This window comes from Aphelocoma coerulescens, chromosome 18 (genome assembly GCF_041296385.1).
Source record: "Aphelocoma coerulescens isolate FSJ_1873_10779 chromosome 18, UR_Acoe_1.0, whole genome shotgun sequence".
Classification (NCBI taxonomy): domain Eukaryota; kingdom Metazoa; phylum Chordata; class Aves; order Passeriformes; family Corvidae; genus Aphelocoma; species Aphelocoma coerulescens.
The window spans coordinates 6,469,580-6,491,691 of NC_091031.1; the positions used below are offsets into that span (position 1 = coordinate 6,469,580).

Sequence of the window (22,112 nt, forward strand, 5' to 3'; positions counted from 1 at the left end):
GGCCGCGCCTCGCCCCCCTCAGGAAGGGGGCCGGCCTGGGGTGCCCGCTGTGCAGGCGGCCCCTGCCAGCCCCGCCATCGCCGCTGCCGAGGCCCCCGCAGGCCACGGCGGTCATGGGAGATGTAGTTCAGTGCTTTCCCCCCCCCCTTCCGCTCCCTTCCCCGCCGGGCTGAGGGGCGCGAGGGCAGGGTTTGACGTCGGCAGTGACGCAACGGGGCTGCGAGGCGAGCAGCGCGCTGACGTCAGAGCGGCCCCGCGCGCCGCGCCGGGGGGGAGGGGAGGCAGCGGCGGGCCCCGGGCGGGGGCGGGGCCACTCGGGCGGGGGGCGGGGCTTGGGCGGGGCGGGGCCGTGGGGGCGCGGCCGCGGGCGGGGCGAGGGAGGGTATAAATAGGGGCGCGGCGGGCGGCGGGGCAGAAGCCGAGGGAGTGCAGCTGCGGCGGCCTAGCGCGCCCGTTGTGGGGGTGTGAGCAGCGCTGCCCTCCCCCCCCTTTCCCTCCCCCCCCTTTTTTTTTCCGACCCTTCCCCCTCCCTTTTTTTTTTTTCTTCTCTTTCCTCTCCCCTCCCATCCTCGCCGAGGGAGCCGGCGCTCGGAGATGGGGGTCGGGTGCTAAGCCGCTCCCCCCCCGCCCCCCGCCCTCACACCCCCGCCGGGACTGTTTGCACTACCCCCGCACACCCCGGGTGAGTACCGGCCGTGAGGCGCGGGGGCAGCGCGGGCGGGGGGCTGAGGCAGCACCGCCCGGCCCCTAGGCGGGGTGCGACGGGGCGGTCACGACCCCGCGGGGCCGGGGGGCACCCGGTGGGTGCAGGGGCCCCTCGGGGAAGGGGCTGGGGGAGAGGGCACGGCCGGGCTGTGAGGGGTCGCTCCCCCCCCGGGGCCGCCCCGGCCGCGCTCGGGCGGGGAGGAGGGAGCGGCGCCGGCTGAGTAATCGGCGCTGGGCCGCTCCGGGAGCGCCGGCAGCACCCTGCGGGACCTGCCCGGCTGTGAGACGGGCCCTGCAGCCCCCACCCGCCCTCCAGACATCCCCCTTCCTCTTCCTCCTTCGCTTTCTTACGGGCTCAGAAAATGCTCTTCCTCCTCCCGCTGCCGCCGGAGCTCCAGGGCTGTGAGCAGAAATTTAATGAGACCCGACTGCCTGGTTATGTAACTCCCGCTGCTTAAGGCTCCTGCCAGGGCGCTGCTGCCGGGCCACGGGTGGGCTCGGATCTCCCAGAAATACTGCCGTCTTGCCATAAATAAATAAAAAGAACAAGTTCGAAATGATCAAGCCGATCTGTTTGATCAGCTGCTTTCGTACCGTGAATCAGTTTCGCGTAGGAAAATTTACAGCGTCAGCCCGGTGCGCTCTGAAAGGGAGCATTTCTTTCTTAAAGGACATGGGGGAAGGGAAACAGCACAGATGGATTAATAAATCATTTTTAAATGCCCCGTTTAACCACCCAATCAGCTTTTCTGTACTGATTGTGCCCCTTTTGTAAATATCTTCTGTTTGCCCTTGATCTTTTCCTTATCCCCACCCGGTGCTGATCCAGCAAACGTTTAAAGGTCGCCTTATCATACAGCCTTTCAAACTATTCCCATACCATGTTGGGGAGAACACGAGTGGCTTGGAAATAGGGTTCCAGACTTTAAAAGGAGATTATTTGGCACAGGAAATAAAAAAGCAGCATAGTCACATTGTTAATATCAAAATCCTTTAACTTTGATTTCTCTAATCTTTAGTGACAGCTATGCTAAATTTTGTTCCTAGTGATGCTCTGCAGAAAAGGCCACTGTTAAGTGAAATTTTCTTTGGGCTTTTAACTTGAGCCAAAAAAAAATCCCCATATTTTGTTTCATTGGAACTTTTTGACAAAGGTGTGTGGTGTTTGTGCACATTTATCCCAAGGTACTGCAGGATTTGTGTTAGCAGTACGTATGCTAATACCTGATTCTTGTCCCTTCTCTAACTTTAGACAGCTAATTTCTCTTCTGTCCTTTGTGAAGGAGTGGCAACCATATCTTGCATTACATATAAAATGGAGTCACGGAGAAGGAGAAAGGCAATCGGGTTTGAGGCTGTCAAAAGCCCTGTTAGCCCTGGAACTTTTTGAAATCTGAGCTACAGACAGTGTGATACAATAATTGAGTATATAATTGCATCTTGCATCTGAAAATAGAGAGTAATTTGTAGAAAGAGAAAAATTTGTGAATTAATTTATCGGTCCTGGCCACCCTTCTGGCAGAACATACGTGCAGCTATTCTGTGTGTGCTGACTGCATTTCAGTGAGAACTGTTGGATATGCACAGCGGACATTTTCTCCTCAGTTTGCATCATTTCACCCATGCAAAGTTTAGGGAGAAGATTTGCTTGGACTTAAATGTTGCATCATTTTAGGTATTCACGTGAAACCTTCTAAAGCAATTGTTAATATTTTTCTAATTCTGCAGTCTACAGTTGCAGTTAATATGCTTCCAAACTTTAAAGTGATAAATGACCCTTGGACTAAGACCTTGCAGGTTAAACGAATGGTCTGGTACTAAATTTTTCAGCTGGGTACTATAAATCATCCAACTATGGGTTGGTAATTGAACCCTTGACAGGCTTGGCAGTTCTGTGATGTCTTAAAAATTATCCTTGCTGCTTTGTGAATAACTAAGTACCCAGGTCATGTGATTTGGAAGTGCCCCATGTTGTATATGTAAACACAAGCCCATCCTCTGCAGTGTTGTTTGTAAGTCACGCTGAACAGAGCTGACATCCTCACCTTCCACAGGCAGGAACAGAAATAGTTTGATGTACGTTTTTTCACTTAAAAAGTAACCTATTTTCTGCAGAAAGTGAAGCTAAAAGAATAGACCTCGGAGCTTGATCTTACACTGTTCTTATTTGGATGTGTTTGCTTTTGTTTTTTCTTAAAGGAACAAGAGCACTCAAGCTGAAGGATAATAATAATCAACTCGAATCACCACTTTGAATGAAATTCTGTTTCCCTGTGGCATCTTGAACACTTTCTTCTTCGGGTTTTGAAACAGACTTATAACTCTGTGGCACAGCAGCTATGCAGCTTGAAATCCAAGTAGCACTCAATTTTATTATTTCTTATTTGTACAATAAGCTTCCCAGACGACGTGTCAACATTTTTGGTGAAGAGCTTGAAAGACTTCTGAAAAAGAAGTATGAAGGGCACTGGTATCCAGAAAAGCCATACAAAGGATCAGGGTTTAGATGTATTCATATAGGGGAGAAAGTGGACCCAGTCATAGAACAAGCATCCAAAGAGAGTGGTTTGGACATTGACGATGTTCGTGGCAACTTGCCTCAGGATCTTAGTGTTTGGATTGACCCGTTTGAGGTTTCATACCAAATCGGTGAAAAGGGACCAGTGAAAGTGCTTTATGTGGATGATAATGAAAATGGATGTGAGTTGGATAAGGAAATCAAGAACAGCTTTAACCCAGAGGCCCAGGTGTTCATGCCAATTAGTGACCCAGCATCTTCAGTGTCTAGTTCTCCTTCTCCTCCCTTTGGTCACTCAGCTGCTGTGAGCCCGACCTTCATGCCCCGCTCCACTCAGCCTTTAACCTTCACCACTGCCACATTTGCTGCCACCAAGTTTGGCTCAACCAAAATGAAGAATAGCGGCCGTGGCAACAAGGTCGCCCGCACCTCTCCCACCAACCTTGGCTTGAATGTCAATGACCTGTTGAAGCAGAAATCCCTCTCCTCCTCCATGCACTCTCTCTACGGGCTTGGCCTAGGCAGTCAGCAGCAGCAACAGCAACAGCAGAAGACTTCTGCCCTGTCTCCTAATGCAAAGGAGTTCATTTTCCCCAACATGCAGGGTCAAGGTAGTACCAGTAGCATCTTTCCTGGTGACAGCCCCCTTAACCTCAGTCCTCTCCAGTACAGTAATGCCTTTGATATGTTTGCAGCCTATGGAGGTCTAAATGAGAAGTCTTTTGTGGATGGCTTGAATTTTAGTTTAAACAACATGCAGTATTCTAACCAGCAATTCCAGCCAGTTATGGCTAACTAAAAATAAACCGAAAGTGAAATCCAAGTAAATACTATTGTACAAGTTAAAATGCACGTACCCAAGGGTGTATATTTTTTTCCACCTCTTGAGATTTTTTTTAAGGCTTGTAGTATGAATACATTCAGGCTTGGTTAGATAAATACAACATGCATCATTTTTTCATTTGCCAACCAAGCACAAAATTATTTTATACTGACTGTACATTACAAAAATATACTCTCAAAAATATGGCCTCTTACAGTATTTAAGATATAGCAAGGAAGTGGCTAATTTTTTCATGTGTATATATATATATGTACTCAGACATATATGTATATATATTAAAAAATTGGCACTAATAGGTGGGTTTATTGGTCTTTTTCTAATTGTATAATTTAATTTAGTACAAAGTTTGTAAAATATCAGAGTATATATATTGTTTCTACAACATGGTATTGCATTTATATCTTTTTACTACAGTGATCTGTGACAGCTGCAGCAGCTTCATGTTGTATTTTTTTTACTGAAATTGTAAGATATCCATCTTAAAGACATCAATTCTAAAAAAAGTAAAAAAGTTGTGTACAGAATATTCCTTAGTGGTGGAATTAAAATGTACGAAATATTTGCTTTTTTCAAAAGAAACACAAATTGTATTTTCTGTTAAAAGTTTAAAGATTTTTGCTATATATTATGGAAGAAAATGTAATCGTAAATATTAATTTTGTACCTACATTGTGCAATACTTGAAAAAAGGTATAAAAGTATTTTGAGTCAGTGTCTTACATGTTAAGAGGGACTGAAATAGTTTATATTAAGTTTGTATTAAAATTCTTTAAAATTACCCGGCTGTGGTGGTGTGTGTGTTCTTCGTGCCCCGCTGACAATCCCAGTGCCGTGTTCCTTGTGCTGCCAGGGATGCCCCAGAGTCTGACTCAGGAGTAAAGGGAAGGGGGTGGCTCTGTGGCTGCACCTCATGGGGGGTTGCTTACCCAAAATACTCCTGACAAAGCACAGAACCCCATTAGGGACTTGCCTGCAATTATTTCAGCAAATTCCACTTGTTTTTTGTAACTGCAGCTCACTGAAGCCAAAAGGGAATTCTATTTTTTTTTTTTCCTTGATAATTAAGACTCTTAAGCTCTGTGAACGTTGAGTTATGGGGCAATGGGATGTGTCTGGCAGGGACTCAGGTGATTCAGTAACATTTCCTTTCCATGTCATCGGGATTATTGGAACTATTCTCTCGGGAGGTCCTAGACCAGCAAATCAGCGTTCTGCCTCTGTATTAGGGATTAATAGCTCAGAACCAAAACTGAATAAAAGTGCTGATTTACAGCTTACTAAACCCATTGTAAACTCGCATTTTATATGCTCTACTAAAAAGAGAAATGTAATGCAACTATACTGTGACATTCTCAGGTATTTATTTTAGCAGATTTTACCAATTTTAACTGAAATAGATTCTCAAAATCAAATGGGAGTGGGAGGGGAAAGAATGCAGAGGCTGACAGAACAACTCAGTTTTTCCAGGGCTATTTTGAAGTTGCATCCCTTACTCTTTTCCATCTGCTCAGCAAACAGTGTTCCTTGCTAAAGTTCCTTGTCAAAGGGAAGAGAAACTGCTTTAATGTGTAAATCTGACAAAGGTCAGCTTATGTTCCATGGCAGCTCCAGCCGTACAGAGACCCAGTGCTAAGTGGATAGTCCTTGGCTCTTGGCAGTGAGTTGTGAGCTACAGACAGAGCACAGGATTAAAATGAGCTGAACTTCAGTGTTCTGACACTGGAATTTGAGACCCAAGGTCAGTCTTTTCCTGTTGGATGCACTTGATGTGACAAAAGGTGCGACTTCCACGCACACCCCCCTCTTTGGTGGGAGTGGAGCTGTGGTGGCAGCAGCCTGTGCTTTTCACACCAGTGTGAGCTCCCTGCTTTGGGCAGAGGCTGGGAAGAGCTGGCCGGGCAGAGGTGGGAGGCTGGCAGTGGTATCCATTTCCAGTGCCATGACAACCAGTTCAAAAGCAATAATGGAGAGAAGGGTTTTTTTTGGCGTTCATCTGTCTGTGTTTAACTGGCTCCCTTTTACTGAGTTTGCCATCTGGTTTATCTTTCCACTCACGGCACAGCCGCGGACAGCACTGGCCTTACAAGCATCATTTGGTACCTCATTTTAAGTGGATGATTTTACTTTTAAGAGGAGTTAGAAAAATGCTGGATCAATTGCTGGAAAACAGAGAATGCCAGCTCTGTGTATTATTCCTATTTGAATGCCTAGACTTCAGGATTTGCTACTGTTTTACTATTTACAGCACGATACTAATACCTAAACTGCCCAAGAGGTTGAGCAACTCTGACAGTGGAGACTCTTCTTGTGTTCTGTAATATTTCTATTCCTGTGATTTAAACTGATATCATTTGTTTTAAAGATCAGTGAGCTTATCCTCTTCCCATGCTGATTTGTTCCCTTCCACTGTAACCAGCTCTGTGTCTGAAGGGCCATGCAAGGAAAAATCGTTTGGAGCACACATTTTTTGCAGCACCTTTCAATATAAAGATTTGACAAGCAGGGTTTGGTTCTGGTGCTTTGCAAGGAGACAAGTCAGAAAAAGAGCTTCAAGTTCTCTCAATGCAAGTGTGGAGATTTTTAATGTTTTAATGATTTTCAACGTTTAAGCGTGAATGATTTTTTAATCTTCTTAGAGGAATGAGAGGTGCCTGCTTTGTGTTCAGTCTGCTTCACCCAGTTATTTGTTTTCTGCTGAAGTTTGGTGCTGAATTTCTAAGATCAAACATTTACATTGCAACATTCTGTTCTCACCGAGTGCCAGGTCAATCGCTGGTGGCACTTGTGCACACCCAGTGTTCAGCTGTCAGGTAAATGCACTTGCTTGGATAGAAAGGACATAAAAAGGGGGAAAAGGAAGTGTTTGCTTGGTGCAAGTTCTCTTGTATTGTCTCATGTGAACATGTAATTTGCTTCCTTAGAACTACCAGTGTGAGTTAAACCTTGGAAGGTGACTTTAATTTACAGTGAAGGAAAGGGTAGAAATATGTGACCACCTCAATGCTGCTTAGTGCCTCCTATCACCTCACCCCAGGTCCCCACTCAAGCACAGGTTCAAGGCACTTTGGTCTGTAGGGCTCACTTAATTCAGCGCAAGTCAGTAACTTCTCAAAGTTGCAGTCTAAGATCCCTGAAGCTGCTCAGAGGCTCCAGCGTGGCTGCACAGAGGGTTCAGGGGACAGCTACAGTCTGTGCTGTGTTCATTCTGTGCGTAGGGAGCAGACCTCCCTCTTGATCAGGAGTCTGGTAATGGCCACCAAAATTGAACTGGTTTAGTTATTTCTGCCGCGGGAAGCTGGATCATGGGTGGAGTTCACAGAGCAGTGCTCCTTTGCTGAGTCCTGTTCTCCAGGGTCCCTGGAGCTGGGTCCAGGGCCTGGCACTGCAGCTCTGTGAGTACAAGTTCTGCAGTTCTCAGCTTCAGCTCAGCTAATTCATACACTTTGAGGATGGGCCTCTGAGGCACCTGATTTAATTGAAGCTGTCTCTGCTCATTGCAGGGAGTTGGACTAGGTGAGCTATCAAGGTCCCTTCCAACCCAAACAATTCTATGGTTCTATAAGCCACGGAAAGATCATTCTTCCTTGATGAAAAATTAGAAAGCTGCTGAACATTGTTTGTACAATCTCCTGGTGCACAGCCAGGGCAGATGATCCCCCAGTGCTTCACCCTCTGCTCCTACCACATCCCAACCTGCAAAAGCCTGGTGGGAGCAAAAAGCCCAGCTGCATTCTGAACTATCAAGTAACCAAACAACGAGTTGTTAAATCAGCTCTTTGGACCGACATGGGATCAAAGCAGAGTTCATGTACTGATCTGATGCCCCAGACTGTTCTATTAACGTTTCAGGAATAAATACCTCAGGGTTTGTGTTGGTAGTTTTGGAGCAGATGAAGCAAACCGGTGGTTCAGCACTCTTTTTTATATCATCAGCAAGTTGATTTAAATTGAGTGTTCAGAGTTGGCTGCATTCCCCTCATGAGTTGCATAAAAAGTTTGCTAAATTGAACTGCCAGAGCTGTAAAATCCTGCTGAAGGGACTGTTTCCAAAGATCAGCGAGAGGAACGGTTAAACTGTTACCGTGGAAGTGCTCGTGTGACTTTTGTCCTCTTGGCTTTATTTTAGTGACAGTAGTAAGGAGTTTTGCCTTACAGAAGGGAAAAAGCATTAAGACTTGGGAACATAAACTGCATTCCCTTTGGCACTAAGAGTTCTCTACCTCATAGACAAAATATGATCAGTGTGTGGAACAAATGGCAGGTGTAAAATATTTTTAGAAAAACCTTGGCGTGCAGTGCAGACATCTCTCAACCCCCATCCTTTATTCTGTCAGCTTCGGTTTGTTAAAAACAACCTGTAGTACCGATGGCTGCAGTTTTGGTGGAACTTGCTGTAGTTTTCATTTGGTGATTTAGCACTTCAGAGGCCTGGAATCAGAGCTCCTCTGTGCTGAGTTTTGGGACACTGTTACATTTACACAGTCTGTCAGCCATGGAGCTCATTGTGCTGCTTTCCCTTGTCCCCTTGGCTTCAGGACTACCAAGAGCATAAAACAAAAGAGGACTCTGGGAATGTAGAGCCTTAATTATTGTTTAGTGCCCCTGCGAACTTCTCTGAGAATTTTTTTATCAACTGGCTAATGCATTTAAAACCAGGCCTGGAAATCCACGTTCTTTCCTTGGCAGAACGTGTTCATGCCCTGCTACACCCATAACCATGGCTTCTCTGCCTCCCACAGCATCCTCAGTACGACTGAGTTCTGTGTTGCTCCCTTTGTTCACCACCTCTTGCTACTTGCTGTGCTGCTCCAGGCTTTCACACTGCTCCTCTCTTCACCCAGACTCCACTTTTCAGAGTTCAGACCTCAGCTCTGAACTCTGCGGTGCTGAGGCTGCTGTGCCAGGGGAGACTCCGCACGCGAGGCTCCAGCCGGAGAGGTGCCCTCTCCCAGCACCTCCTGGGCTCAGGCTTTGCTTGGCTTCACTTCAAAGACGCAGTGTAAAGAGCCCGGGAATGTCAGAACACAGGGAAGGGTTGCAGGAGGTGCTCTCAGTCCCAGGGAACGGGGTGAATTTGCTGCTTGGGCAGCCTCAGTGATGCAACAGCCCAGGAGTTTTCAGCCACGCTGATGGAAGCCAGAGGTGGCAGGTTAGAGAGGAGCACGGTGTCATAGGTGACAGCTCAGGCACCCCAGTCCAGAGCTGACTCTGGGCAAGCCACTGCCCCTTTTCTGTGTTGTTTCCACCTCTGTCTCCATTGAAATCCGCTGTTAGCAAGTGACAGACTTTCCGTGGCTGTTTGCTATAAGGAACTTCATCCAGTTTCTCTGTGCCACAGGAACACCCTCTGAGGTTGACCTACCATTCCCTCCTTTTATTGCCTTTAGTCTTTGTGGCCTTGGAGTGTCTCCATTGTACAGTTCTCTTAACCTGGCTTAGGTGACCTTTGTGTTTTGAAACAAGGCATGCCTATAAAAGTGAGGCACTGGGTTCTCATTGTCCATGGTATGTGGAGTCTGATTCATCCCCTCTGGAGCAGTGAAATCTCACATACTGACTGTTGTGACTCTCTAAAAGAGTGTCTGTGGATGTTTCTGTAGATATGAAAGCATATATTCCTCCAGTACAAATCACGTGAAAATTTTGCAACAGCCTACCCACTGAAGTTGCTGCTGGTCAAAATTAGATTTGCAGTCAGATTTTATAAACTAAAACAAATTCCCCTTTGATTTTCATTAGACCCTGATGTTAAACATCCCATGTGCCAGCAGAGAGACAGGGCTGCCATGCTATGAACTATGAATCTTCCACAGATCAACTGAGCAAGAATAGATTTGGTGATTTTAAGCCCATATTTGAGCCTTTAACTCCCTGTTGAGTCTCAGATGTTGTAGGTAACTGCAATGTGTTTTTAAAGCCCAGGGGTCTGTGTCTTTCAGGGTTAACCAGGTACACACAGCACCTCTGTAAATGAGTGGAGGAGTGCAAAATTCCAATTACTGTTGAAAATATTAACACCCGGGGCAATTGCCTACTTTGCAGGTATATGAATACTACATATTGAATCTCATGTTGTATTTATTAACTGCTTTGAGACATAGCTCATATTTTACTTGAGAAAATTGCTATTTCATTTTTGAGTAACGGGTACGGATGTTCTGCTCTTGTGCCTTTAGACTGTTACAGTGCTGTCCTTAAAGATTCATTTCAGCATTGCTAAACCAAATCACTTGAGAAATTGTGATTCAGTCTTCCAAGAATATTTTAGAAATGGTGAGGTAATCATTAATAATAATCCATCTCACACCATATTAATTTATCTTCTGGGTGTAGAGATAAATAGATTTCAGAGTTTTCTAGCTTCTCTGCACAAGTCCACTAAGAACTTATATTTATGTGAAAATTTAGGTCCTTAAGAAATCACAGTTTCCCTGGAACTGTCACTGCACAGGAAACAGTATGGAAGGGATAGTGATGAGCTCAGAAGCGCTGGCAATTAACCTCAGCTGTTTAATGGCATCAGATTTCTAAATGACACAGGAGGACTGAGACCTGCTACCACCCTCCTGCCCATGTGCTTTGCATGACAGATTTGGCAGGCTGGTGGCAACAACTGCAGGTAACCATCTCAGATTAACTTGTACAAACTGATAAGGGACGGAAACACTCAGTAAGAGATCAACCACTGCATCTCCAACCTCTCACTCCTGACCTGCAAGGAAGGTCTCCAGAACTGCTTCAAAAGACAATCCACGTACTAAAATTCCTGACTCCAGGATAGAAAATCACATAGATATTGATTGCATATTACATTATGGTTTTTGCTACCACCAGACATCCCTAGGCAATAATTGTTCCTATCTCTCTTACTCTCTCTCTGTGCCATAAATGACATCATCAGCTGTCCTCTGGCTAGCATCCTCGCTTTGATCAACAGGAACCAATCACCCTTTCTCTCAAATTGCCTAATTCATTAATATAATGAAGTTTAATACGGAACAATTATTCTCAACCTGTATTTAGCTCTAAGGTTATTGCTTCTATTTCAGATCTGAAGCAGCCTGATGTGCCTGCAATCACGTGTGGTTTTTCTGAGTGTGCCGGCTGACCTAATAAACGTCCCTGCCCTTGCCTCACTTCCATCTCGCCCTGTCCTCACTCCAATGCCTCTGCTGCACCTCCGGGCTTGTTCCTGCTGGGCTGAGCCTGCCAAGGAAGGCACAGCCTCAAGGAGCTGCTATGGGAGGTGCTCCACTGGCCCAGTTCAAGGGGGAAGCACAGGCATCGTGTGCTGAAGCTGCTCTGTCTGCACTGCCCATCCCACCTCATCTCCCAGTGCTGCCTGGCAGGGGCTGGTGGCAGGTAAGAGAAGCTGCTGGTGACACTGGAGAGGTGGGAGCAAGGCTGGCTGGCTCATCTCATTAGACAGCACTCATTTGGGGGCAGTTAACTTTTGGATGTCAGTAAAGTTGTCTTTCATTTTCACTTGGTATCTCTATGGTTTTAAGGATTCAGTGTTTGGAGTCTCTGACCTGCCCAAAGTGAGATACCAGAAGATCTGATTAAATTCAGCATCGGGATCTCATCTCTATACATCAGTCCTTTTTTCAGTGTTCTGCTGTACAATCTCTCTCCTACCTTGTTTATTCCTTGAAATTCCTAAGTTTCCTGCTGCTGATGTTCCTTTCTGTTTTCCTTCCAGGTCTCCCTTAAAACTTGCTTTTCTTAATTTCCTTCCCAAACCAAGCTGTTCTCCCCTCCTGCTTGTCTGAGGTCTGTGCCTCACCATGTATAATTTGCAGTGTATTATCTGATGGAGACTGTAATCTCTCCAGGGCAGGGCTGTGTCCTGCCCTGGACTCACAGTTGCCCGTTTTACTCTGTGAGGCTGAATAAGAAGGACAGAAATAGAAGAGTACACAGACACTCCCAAATAAACTCTGTTTTGTGATCTGTGTTCCAGAAACAAATCCAGGAACAATTGTTATTAGTAACGTGGTTTATGCTGTACCACTGAGGCTTGGGAAGAAGTAAATCCTTTAGGCAAAGAAACCTCCTTTACAAAACATTTGTGGAATGTATTTATCTAAAAATACAAGGGCTTATGTTAGAAAACAATGTTCCTCTGCTGATTTACAGTTAACTGTCAGTGACAACGCAGGACTAAAACCTTTTAACCAGCCCTGCTGTAGCAATATCTTAACTTTATCCCTTTCCTTCTCTGCAGCATCCCTTTCAAGGCTGATTTCCTTGGCCTCTGCTGCTGCTGTTGGGAGAGTCCCACTCACTTGGCTCTCCCACTGTGAGAGGACCAGAAAAGGAGGATGGATGAGGAGCAGGATGACCCTGCTCAGAGAGGTAAAGGTTGGGGGTGAAACCTCAACCATGCAGGACAGACTTCTTCCTTTAGAAAACTGAAACTTCCCTCTGTGCATATGCTAGGGGTAATGCGTGGCTAATAATGCATCTTAAAATGCATTTTGGCCTGGGATCTTAGGTGACTTTGGCTTTTTGCTGCCTGCACAAATGGGCTCTGCACACAAACATCTCCCTCGTGGAATTAGAGAACCTAGCGCCGTGTAAGCTGAGATGAGGATCAGCTGCGAGCCCAACTTGGAGGTGCCTCCCTCCAAAAGCCAGAGTGGTTACAGAGATTGGATTTTGACTTTGCCTCTTTTCCAGAGAGATCTGGGGCTGTCTAGCCCAACCCTGCTGCCGGGGGCATTGCTGCGGGGTGGCAACTGGCCCGTTCCCTTTCCTGACATTTGCATTTGCTGGAACAAAAGGCTCATTCTGGCTGCGGCCGGGCTCTCGAGCTGACCGGCTCCCAGTTGCTTTTTGGAAAGAGCAGTGCTGGAGTGCCCGGTTTGAGCCCTCCTGTGGGGCACTGTCATCTTGGATATTTTGGTCTTTTGTCCTGTATAATAAGATATCTGTGTTATTTGCAAGCAGTTAGTCATCTGCTAGTCAGAATGGGTTTGTTTCCCTTGAGGATGTTTAGGATCACATAACTCTTACAGGCAAACGGGAAAATGTCTGAAGATGTTGGGATTAGTCATATAACTGCTGCAGTTATCTTCATCCAGAACCTTTTCTTTCACTCCCTGTTAGAGCTCCTGAACTTGAGGGCTGTACCCAACCTCCAGCCTTTCCCAGAACGACATTTATCTGGACAGGCTGGAAGACAAAGAGGCTGTACAACCTCTATCCAGTTATTTCTTTCTTTACTTGTTTTTTCTTTTTTTTTTCCATAACCATTTGATAAATCGTGCCGTGGAGAGCTGGAAATGGGAACATATAACCTGCTCTCCTACTCCTGCCTTCCAGGAGCAGTTCTGATTTCTCTGGGCTCCCATTCTCGTCAAAACAAGGAATAACCCCATTTCTGTGTCTTGCAGAGGAGCTCTGAGGTTTCCTTCTTGCCTGAGAGCTCTGGCTGACCCGGGCCTATGCTACCACTGCTGTTGTAAAACACCTCCTAATCACTCACAGGCTTTTATCCTCAGAAAATCCCACTGTGGCATTGCTTTCCCCAGCATTGAGGTGGGGATGGAGCAGAGCCAGGCATCCCCTGCTGAGGTGAACCCTGGGCTTCTTTTCTCCTGTGAAAGATCCCTCCCACAGCAGGGGAAAGGGAAAGTATGATTTGCTTTCCATCCATTCAATGTCCTGTGCTTGGTCAGGATGTGCTTAAACAGGGGACAGCTGATAATGGGGTGTTTTCAAGAGAGCTGATCTTGAGTGGGACTAAACAGCAGTGACTGGCACTGCAGGCAGGGGCACAAATCCTCTCTGCTGGGATCACTCGGGCTGTGCCCACAGCGAGGATGTTAATGGGTGTTCTTCAAGGCTCAGTGGAATCCCAGCAGTACAGGGACAAGCCAATTGAGACAAAAATGAAGGAAAATTGGAAATTGGTCACTGTTATTTGTAACTCTTCCTTTTAGAAACAGAGCCCAAAGGGTCACCAAACCCCAGTGGATTTACCCCGATGGTCCCTCTGTGGTGCTGTCAGTGTGGGGTGAGGGGTCTGTGTGGCACTCAGCTGCTTTAGGTGCTGTTTGCATTCACAGAGGTCAGGTGCTGGAAGGCCACTTGCAGAGCAAATGCCTTTGCTGTGCACCTTGTCCCCGTGAACTGGAAGAACCTGAAGGACGGGTGAAATGGGGACCTGCAGCCAGCTCCTGCCAGGATTCACTTGGGGATTGTTCTTTCCTCAGTCCTTCCAGAAATGAAGTAACATTTGCTGGGAGGTGCCTTCCACCGTGGCAATTGGCCCACGAGGTTGTGCTGAGGCACGGCCGGGACTAGGATGCACTAAAAATATAAGTGACAAGTGTAAACATTCCCTTTTGCCAGGGTGGGAGGGTGTCTGCAGAGAGCTGCCAGGGACGGCCAGAGCAGAGAGGGGCACATGCTCTCTTCCTCTGGGTTCTTTTGGGGTTTTTTAAAAAGCACTTACTTAAAATTCTAACAGCTCCACACGTTAAAATCGCAGCTTTTCCCCTCATCGTGTCGCGGTAGCCACGTTTCAACAGGTCGGGGAAGAGACTGCAAGGGGGAAAACGAGGAAATGAAGAAACAGGAAAAACCTACGGAAGGAGAAATGCCTCCCCCTCCTCCCTGCCCTGCGGGGCTCTCCGGTTCGTTTTCTTTCTGAGCCCTAAAAGCGAATACGAGGATGAGGAAGGAGGCGGCCTCCGCCCCCTGCGGAAGGCCCGGCACAGGGACAGGACAAGGTGACACGGGGTGCCACGTCAGCTCCTGCCCGGGGCTGCCAGCAAAGGTGGCCACTGAGAGCCACCGTGTGCCAGCGCTGGCGACTGCCGGGGCACCGGCTCGGCGCAGGCAGCGGAAGAGCCACGTGAGCATCTCCTCTTTGTCCTCCTCCTCCTCCTCCTCCTCCTCTCCCTCCTCTCCTCCTCTCCCGCACAAGCTCTCTGCGTGTCTGGGGAGCTGCCGGCTCTGGGCTCGTGTCGGAAATGCCCCCCCAGGTGAACGAGCAGCACCCACCCAAGCACCTACAAAGCCAACAACAACGTGCTTTCCCCCACCTCACTGGGGGTTTTAAGGGAAAGCAGCTTTTTATTTCTGACTCCGGCCATCCCCCATGTGCAGGTCCAGCAGGAAGGGGTAAAATTGTGTTTCAAGGCACTTCTGCTCCAGAGTGAAAAGTTATTCAGCATTTACAGGTCCAGGTCTTTAGAGATATTTTTATTCCGTGCCCGCTCTGCTGTGCCTGAGAGTGATGTGTTGTGGATGCTTCCAGTTAACAGTGCCTGAATGTAAACAGTGCTTTACTCCTATTTACAAATGAAAAGAGATTTCTTTTTTCTTAGTTATGTTTGCAAAAACATATTCATGTTCTGATTTTCTTTATGCAGAAATTAAAGTACCTGAACCCCAGGGCAGGGAGGGTTTGGTGAGCAGAAGGTGTAGGAGCCTGGCTGCACCGTGTTGTATAAACAAAGTGGTGGTTTTGAAAGCAGACCTAGAGGAGTTTGAAATGCATTTATTTAGGCAAGGAACCCACCTGCTCCTACCAGTAATGGATTCACAGAGCAATTGTGTGTTTGCTCAGCTCACAGGCCAGCAGGTTTTACATATGTTACATGACTTGCACCAATCAATACAGAACGTGGACACGTGCTCACATCTGGAACATATGAGCCATGAAGGCAGGGATTGAATAGTGACCTTGTTAGCACCTGGCACTATCTGGATTTCAGGGTAAGAAAATATTTTTTGTTGTTTATTTTTAATGAGCTGTTAGATTTCTGAGGCACACAGTGGCAGTGCCCATTTCACTGCTCGACTTGTGCAGGATGCAGCTCTTCCACAGGCTGGGAGCTGCCTCCCTCACGTGGCTGGCCAAGAAGGAAAACTCCAAATTCCATGTGAATGTAGCACAGGACAAGGATCACAGCACTGGATCAAGGATCTGCCCCTGCTCACAGCACTGCCAAGGACATGGCAATACGTTTTAATTCTGGCTGTGGAAGTAGGGAAAAGAAAGCTTTATCCACAGAGAAAAAACCCTAGTTCTTTATATGGGAAATATGGAATGGAAGCAAACCCCAAGGCTGTACCTAGAAACACCTTCCTGAGCTCTTCAGGGTGCCCATAGCCCCTGTTTCTGGTTACCTATTCATCTCTCACAGCTCCCAGAGGCTCCAGAAACCCCCCATCTTTCCAGACACAGTTCTGGAAGCAGCACTTTTTCCATGGTGCTGGAGAGCCCTTGCAGAGCTCCATCTCCGAGGGCTGGGCCGGAGCATTTGCCCCAGAGCCTGGTTTAAAGCCCTGTGTTCACCCAGCAAAACCCAGGGGCTGATTTGGCAATACTGTCCCTTGAGCAGACTGGTAAGAAAAGTGGAGGCCAGGAACTTCAGCTGTATGACCTTGTAATGCCCAGAGGCTCCAACCCGTGACAAAAATCTTGCTGGTCAAGGCAATTACTAAAAAAAAAAGGGGAAAGGAAAAACAACCCAACCAAACAAGCCTGTTGTCTGTCCAGATTGCCAACTAAATAACCTGTAAGCTGCAATAATTCTGCAAAAGATGCTCTCCGGAGTGTTTTTTACTGTGAAAGTGGTCATAAATAATAATAAAGAAATGCATCTGTGTGTACTTTACAAAGCAAGGGAAAAATTTCTTCCTCTTCAAGCCCGTGGTCTGTGAATAATTTGTGAATAAGAGGAGTAGCTCCATCTATCTTACACAGCGTTTGTTACAAATCATTTGCTCATGTGTAAATCTTCCTGTCAGGGCGGGAGCAGCAAATCCTCCTCTGTTTTTTGTCTGCCGAAAAACTTCTATAGATAAACACGAAAAATTGGATTGATAAGTGACAGGTGTAGGGCTGCACCTTGGGGATAAATATGCTCCTGGAGTCTGCGGTGGAGAGGCTGTGACAGCCTTTACGAGGCAGCTGGTGGAGGATTTCTGGCACTATGTGCTGAGCCACAAAGGCTAATACTTTTGTAGGAAAACAAAAGCCAAGCCAAAAAGACCATCTCCAAAAGCTGCTTCCCTCCCAGGACACCTACAGCGAGCAGGCAAACAGCCACGACCCGACGGAAACGCGTCAGAGCATCCCACCTCGAAGAAAACTCCTTTAGAGCTCTCAGGAGTCCCTAGGTGGCAACACTGCTCCTCCAGACCCTCCTGGGAGCCTTGTCCTGCCTGAGACAGCGCCGAAAGCTCCAGCTTTAGAAGTTCTGTGGCTGAGAGGGACCTTAAACTTTCATTCACAAAGAAAACTGAGGAAGGGAGTATTTGTTTAATGCTGGTGGTGGCAAAGGAAAAGTGTAAACCTGTGATTGCTGGAAGGCTCTGCCATCTGAAGGCAAACTAAAAGAATGACCAAAAAACTCCATTTTATTTGTTTATTTAAAAGCAATAACAGGATTTTAAAGCCAATTTTGTGACGGTGGGAGCTGTGACTCATGATTCCTAAATGCTTTGGGTTGCCACACCTGGTATTTCAGGGGAAAAGCACCATCAGAGACCCAACAGATAAAGAGATTTTGGAGTAAATCCTGCTGATAACACCTGTTAGATTAGTAGATCTGAGAAAGCCATTAACTTTTTCCTTTTAATCTATGTTTATTTTCTGCTGACTCTCTGTGCCCACTGGCCGCTCCCTCACCAAAATCCAAACCTCCCAATAAAAGTAGCAATTCCATTATGTCAGAGATCAGATACTTTCACCCACCTCTTGATGAGGTGACCTTTGGAGCTTGGCTAGCACAGTTAAAATTGAGGATTGCAGATATTATAACCAAATACACAATTTGAATTTCATCCCGGGTTAATTACCTGAGTCGTTCACATCTGTTAGTGACAATAAATTACAGCAGAAATGGAGAATTTGGTTGCAATGCTGCTGCAATATTCACTTTTTAGATGATCTGCTGGTCAAGTATTATCCACTGAAGAGATTAATGAATAATTTTGAGTAACTGAACCAATATCTTTAGAAACTGTGCAATTTGCAAACAGGGAGAGAGAAAGCCTCAAATAAATTACACATTGTGGCTTTTCCCTCCAGCTCTGGAAATGGATTTAATTGCCTTATCACACTCCCTACCAGATAATTTTTTCCCCTGATAAACCTAAAATCTCTCATCCTGTTTTGCTAACAAGACAAGGGTATGAAATCAGTGAAGCAGGACCCAGCTGCCCAGCTTGGCAGGGTGATGTTGCTTCCCACTTAGAGAAATTAACGCTTTTATTAATGAATAATACAAATTAGTCAGCCAGGTGTCTGCGAAGCAGTTGAGCGAACCAGGCCGAGGCCAGCCCAGCCTCGGGGGGAGGATGCTCCTCCGGCAGCCGCAGGTGAGGAGGCTGCGAGCGGGTCCCCACGCGGTGCCCCCGCCGATGTCGCCGCCGATGTCGCCGCCGATGTCGCGACACCCGGCGCCACCTCGTGTCGGGCGCCGGGAGCGGCTGGAGCCTCCCGTCCCCATTTCCAGCCACCGCGCGTCGTGGCAGTGCTGAGGGATACGGGCTTTTTTTAAAAAATTTGCTCTTCAGTATTGCCAAAATAGGAAGCTGAGACCGTGTGAGGAAGACCTTGGGTCACGCTGGGGCCGCGGTGGGTGCCGTGACCGTGGCACACTGTTGGGTGCTGGTGCTGGCTGTGGCTGTGTCATTAAATTGTGCTTCGGGCAGTGCTGGATGGAGAACCGGCCCCTGCCTGTGCAGTGAGGGTGGAGAGGCCCTGGCACAGCCTGCCCAGGGACGTGGTGGATGCTCCAACCCTGGAAACATTCAAGATCAGGTTGGATGGGGCTTGGAGCAACCTGGGCTGGTGAAAGGTGTCCCTGTGCATGGCAGGGCATGGAAAGAGAAGCTCTTTAAAGGTCCCTTCCAACCCAAACCCTTTGATGATTGCACAGTTCTAGGATATGGTGAGTCCTGCTGAGGCTGGTGAGACCCCCTCTGCCCCACAGCTCCCCTGGAATATCCTGGTTGCACCTTGCTCTCTGTTCAGGGATGGAGAGATTCGGCCAAGGCCAGCCTTGGAGGCATTTCCAGAAGGAGCTTTGTGATTTCCAGCATCTTTTCCAAGCACCAGAGATGCAGGAATTGTGGGGATCTTCTGAACAGACTCAGGGCTCCAGAGCTGGGTTTGGGTCCATGCCTGTTGTCCATCCTGCAGCACGGGCTGCTTGTGGGGGCAGATGCTGGTGAGGTCCCTGTTTTAGCAAGACCTGATATTATGGGGCTGGGATGTGGCTGAGATTTATCTGGTGATCTCAGGAGCACGTTCCTAATAGCAAGGACCATTCTCTTAGCAGGGCAGCAACCTATCCAGCCTGAACATGTGCCAGTGCTGCTGGGATTTTGAGAAGTTCACGGACTTTAGTGCATGTTAATGGGAATGTTGCAGGTCATCAAGCTGCTGGCACTGTTTTGAGAGGTGTGATGTGGAGGATCTGCTCAGAGGGCTGCCTGCACACCAGAGCCAGGCTGGACTCCCCCGTCAGATCCATGTGTGGATCACCCAGGTCTGGAATGGGAGCAGCTTGCTTGAGGTTGTCATAGGAATGCACAGCCAGGACTCACTTTCCCCCCATGTATATTAATCAATATCACATTTCATCTGCTATTTTATCATCCTGTCACTCGGCATTACCTCAGCTCCTCACAGTCAGCTCGTGGTTTTGCAGCTCTGAATAATTTGATCTCAGTAACAACCTTCATATTCCACCTCTCCCATCCATCTCCCCGACCATGTCCACAGGTTCCCTGGGGCACTGCCGATGACTTCTCCTCACACTGAACACTGACCTTTTGGTCTCACCCTTTCCTTCTGATGTTGAAACCAGTTGTTGGCTCAGGAGGCTGTCACACCTCTCCCAGACACAGGACAGCTAAATGACTTTAAAAGCCTTGAGTGAGGGAGCTGGAGCTCTAAGGCCTTGACCCAAGTCAGCTCCCTCAGCTGGACCATCCCTGTCCTTATGATTGCTTCAAAGTGTCACAGAGCATCACTTCCCTCTGTTGAAGTACACACACTCTTCCTTCTCACATCCTATTTACCACTCAGCTGTGAGTTTTAGCCTCTCTTACAGTTTATACCAGACTTGCTGAGTTTTCATACCCAGCCCTTGGGAACCCTTCTCTAAAATTAGCCCCATGTTTGCCACCTTCTGTGCTCTGGTCCTGCCACGGACTGACGCAAAGGTTATCTGCTGCAGTTAATGGTTAAGCAATGTTTTATGTAAGTACTTTTACCCTTGGGTGAAAAACATCTGATCCTGGAGATTTATTACTGTTGTTTTCCTGTTTATTTCAAACAGTAGAGGAAGCAATGTCCTTTACACGTGTTACAGTCCCCCCTTGGCTCAGGGGTGTGAGGAGCAGAGCAAAGGAGAAAGAGAAGGCACAAAGCCCTTTATGGGTAGCTCTTTTTATGCCAGGTAATCCAGTCCAACTGGATTGCTGTAAGAACAGTTTAAGGTGAAAAAATGCCTGCCCCCCCCCGAGGAATCTTTCCTCTTTCTCTTGTCTCCAGCCTTTTCCTTCCCTCCTGCATGTCTGGGACACATGAGAGGGGTTAGGAATTGCCAGGTGGGACAAGCCCAGTGGCCCTTTCCAGCCTATGAGCACCAGTCTCCTGCCCCAGGGTGCAGTACCAGGGGTCTGGGGGAGGCTTGACCCCAGCCCAAAGTTCCCTGATTCTGAAACACAGACATTCAGCTCTCATTGCCTTTGTCAGAGCAGGTCTGTGTCCACCAATGAGCCAGGGGTTTGGAGGAGACCCCCAACATCTTTTGGCAGGGACAGCTGGCTGGGAAGAAAGGTGGATGTAGGGATGGGTACAGAGAAAAACACCAGAGTTGGAGAGTTTCCTCACTGAAACCTGACCCACCTATCAGCCCTTGGAAGACTTTCCATTTGCTTTCTAAACTCTGAGACCTAAATGTCATATCATTTGCCCAGCCATAAATAGCTGAGAATTAAACAGACTGTGCTGCTTTTTTGGCTAATAGATATGTCCTCTAGTGCTGCAACCTTATCTTCAAATCCCACTGTTGTTTGTGTTGGAGATCAGGACCCCAAGCTGACTTTTTTTTTCCAAGATTGAAAGTGCTGGCAGAACATTCACTCAGTTGTGCAACCTCCATTCAGAGGTTCTCAGGTCCTGGGCATGGGGCTCATTTTTTGCCCTTTGACAGCTGCTGTAAATCAATACAGCAGCTGGAGGTCACCTGTAGTCAATCAGTAAACAGTGCTGGAGGAGGGGAAAACACTAAATATTTGGTATTAAAACAGGCTTTAAACTGGATGTTCTTGCTCAGGCTGACATTTTCACAGCCGTGCCTTTAAAATCTGGCTCCATCCAGCCTCAGTAGAGGTACCAGCCCGGCCATGATCTTTTCCTGGTAATTATCCACACGGAGAATTTCCCAGCACATGCACATGCTCATGCACATGCACGAATTACAGCCAACTGGGGCACAAGGTGCTTCAGGTGGAGGAAGTGGGTCCTGTGGTGCAAGGTGCTCATTTGGTGCCAGCTCAATTAATCCTCCTTTTTGCAGGAAATCATTAGGTGTTGGCTAAAGCTGTGCATGACCTTCATCACAACCACCTCCCTCAGAAACTGAGACCCATAGCCAGCGGGGATTTCTTGAAGGGGTCTCTAATTTATTGTAAAACAAGTGGAAACTAAGCTCTTAAATACCTTTGCTGTCTGAATCATATTCCAGTGGCGTCATCACCGCTGTTTGCTCCTTCTTCTGGAGCTGGTTGCCCATTAAATCTTCTGCCTGACCTCATCTAGAGTCTCTGCAATGAGAACATGCTCAATTGCCTCTTTCCTTTGAGCTCAGCAGCTCTGGGCACCGTGGCTGATGCAGGATCTGTCTCTGAGTAATCACCCAGCCAGCTCTCCGTGCGTGCAGCTCCCTGTACCCTCGTGCCCTGCCAGCTGTGTGGCACCAGCCCTGTGTGGCACCAGCCCCACGTGCAATCTGTGTGCAGCAGCCACATGCCATCACTTGGCTGCTGCTGCTGTTTGTCCCCTGT

General features: G+C 47.5%; 1 protein-coding gene and 1 long non-coding RNA gene across 2 annotated transcripts; both read left to right on the top strand.

Annotated features, from left to right (window-relative positions):
• The first annotated feature begins 417 nt into the window (after positions 1-417).
• On the top strand, positions 418-4,845 carry TOB1 (transducer of ERBB2, 1). The gene is made up of 2 exons (XM_069032513.1): positions 418-682; positions 2,905-4,845. The coding sequence occupies exon 2, from the start codon at positions 3,045-3,047 to the stop codon at positions 4,020-4,022; it is 978 nt and encodes a 325-aa protein (XP_068888614.1). The 5' UTR covers positions 418-682; positions 2,905-3,044; the 3' UTR covers positions 4,023-4,845.
• Positions 4,846-11,231: 6,386 nt separating this feature from the next.
• On the top strand, positions 11,232-18,161 carry LOC138120143 (uncharacterized). Its single transcript, XR_011155747.1, has 4 exons — positions 11,232-11,429; positions 12,295-12,425; positions 14,566-15,797; positions 17,108-18,161. It is a non-coding gene; the product is annotated as an uncharacterized lncRNA (long non-coding RNA).
• Positions 18,162-22,112: the final 3,951 nt, after the last annotated feature.

Excerpts from the sequence above, each read along its gene's own strand:
- TOB1 (XM_069032513.1), top strand. The coding sequence starts at position 3,045 with ATGCAGCTTGAAATCCAAGTAGCACTCAATTTTATTATTTCTTATTTG.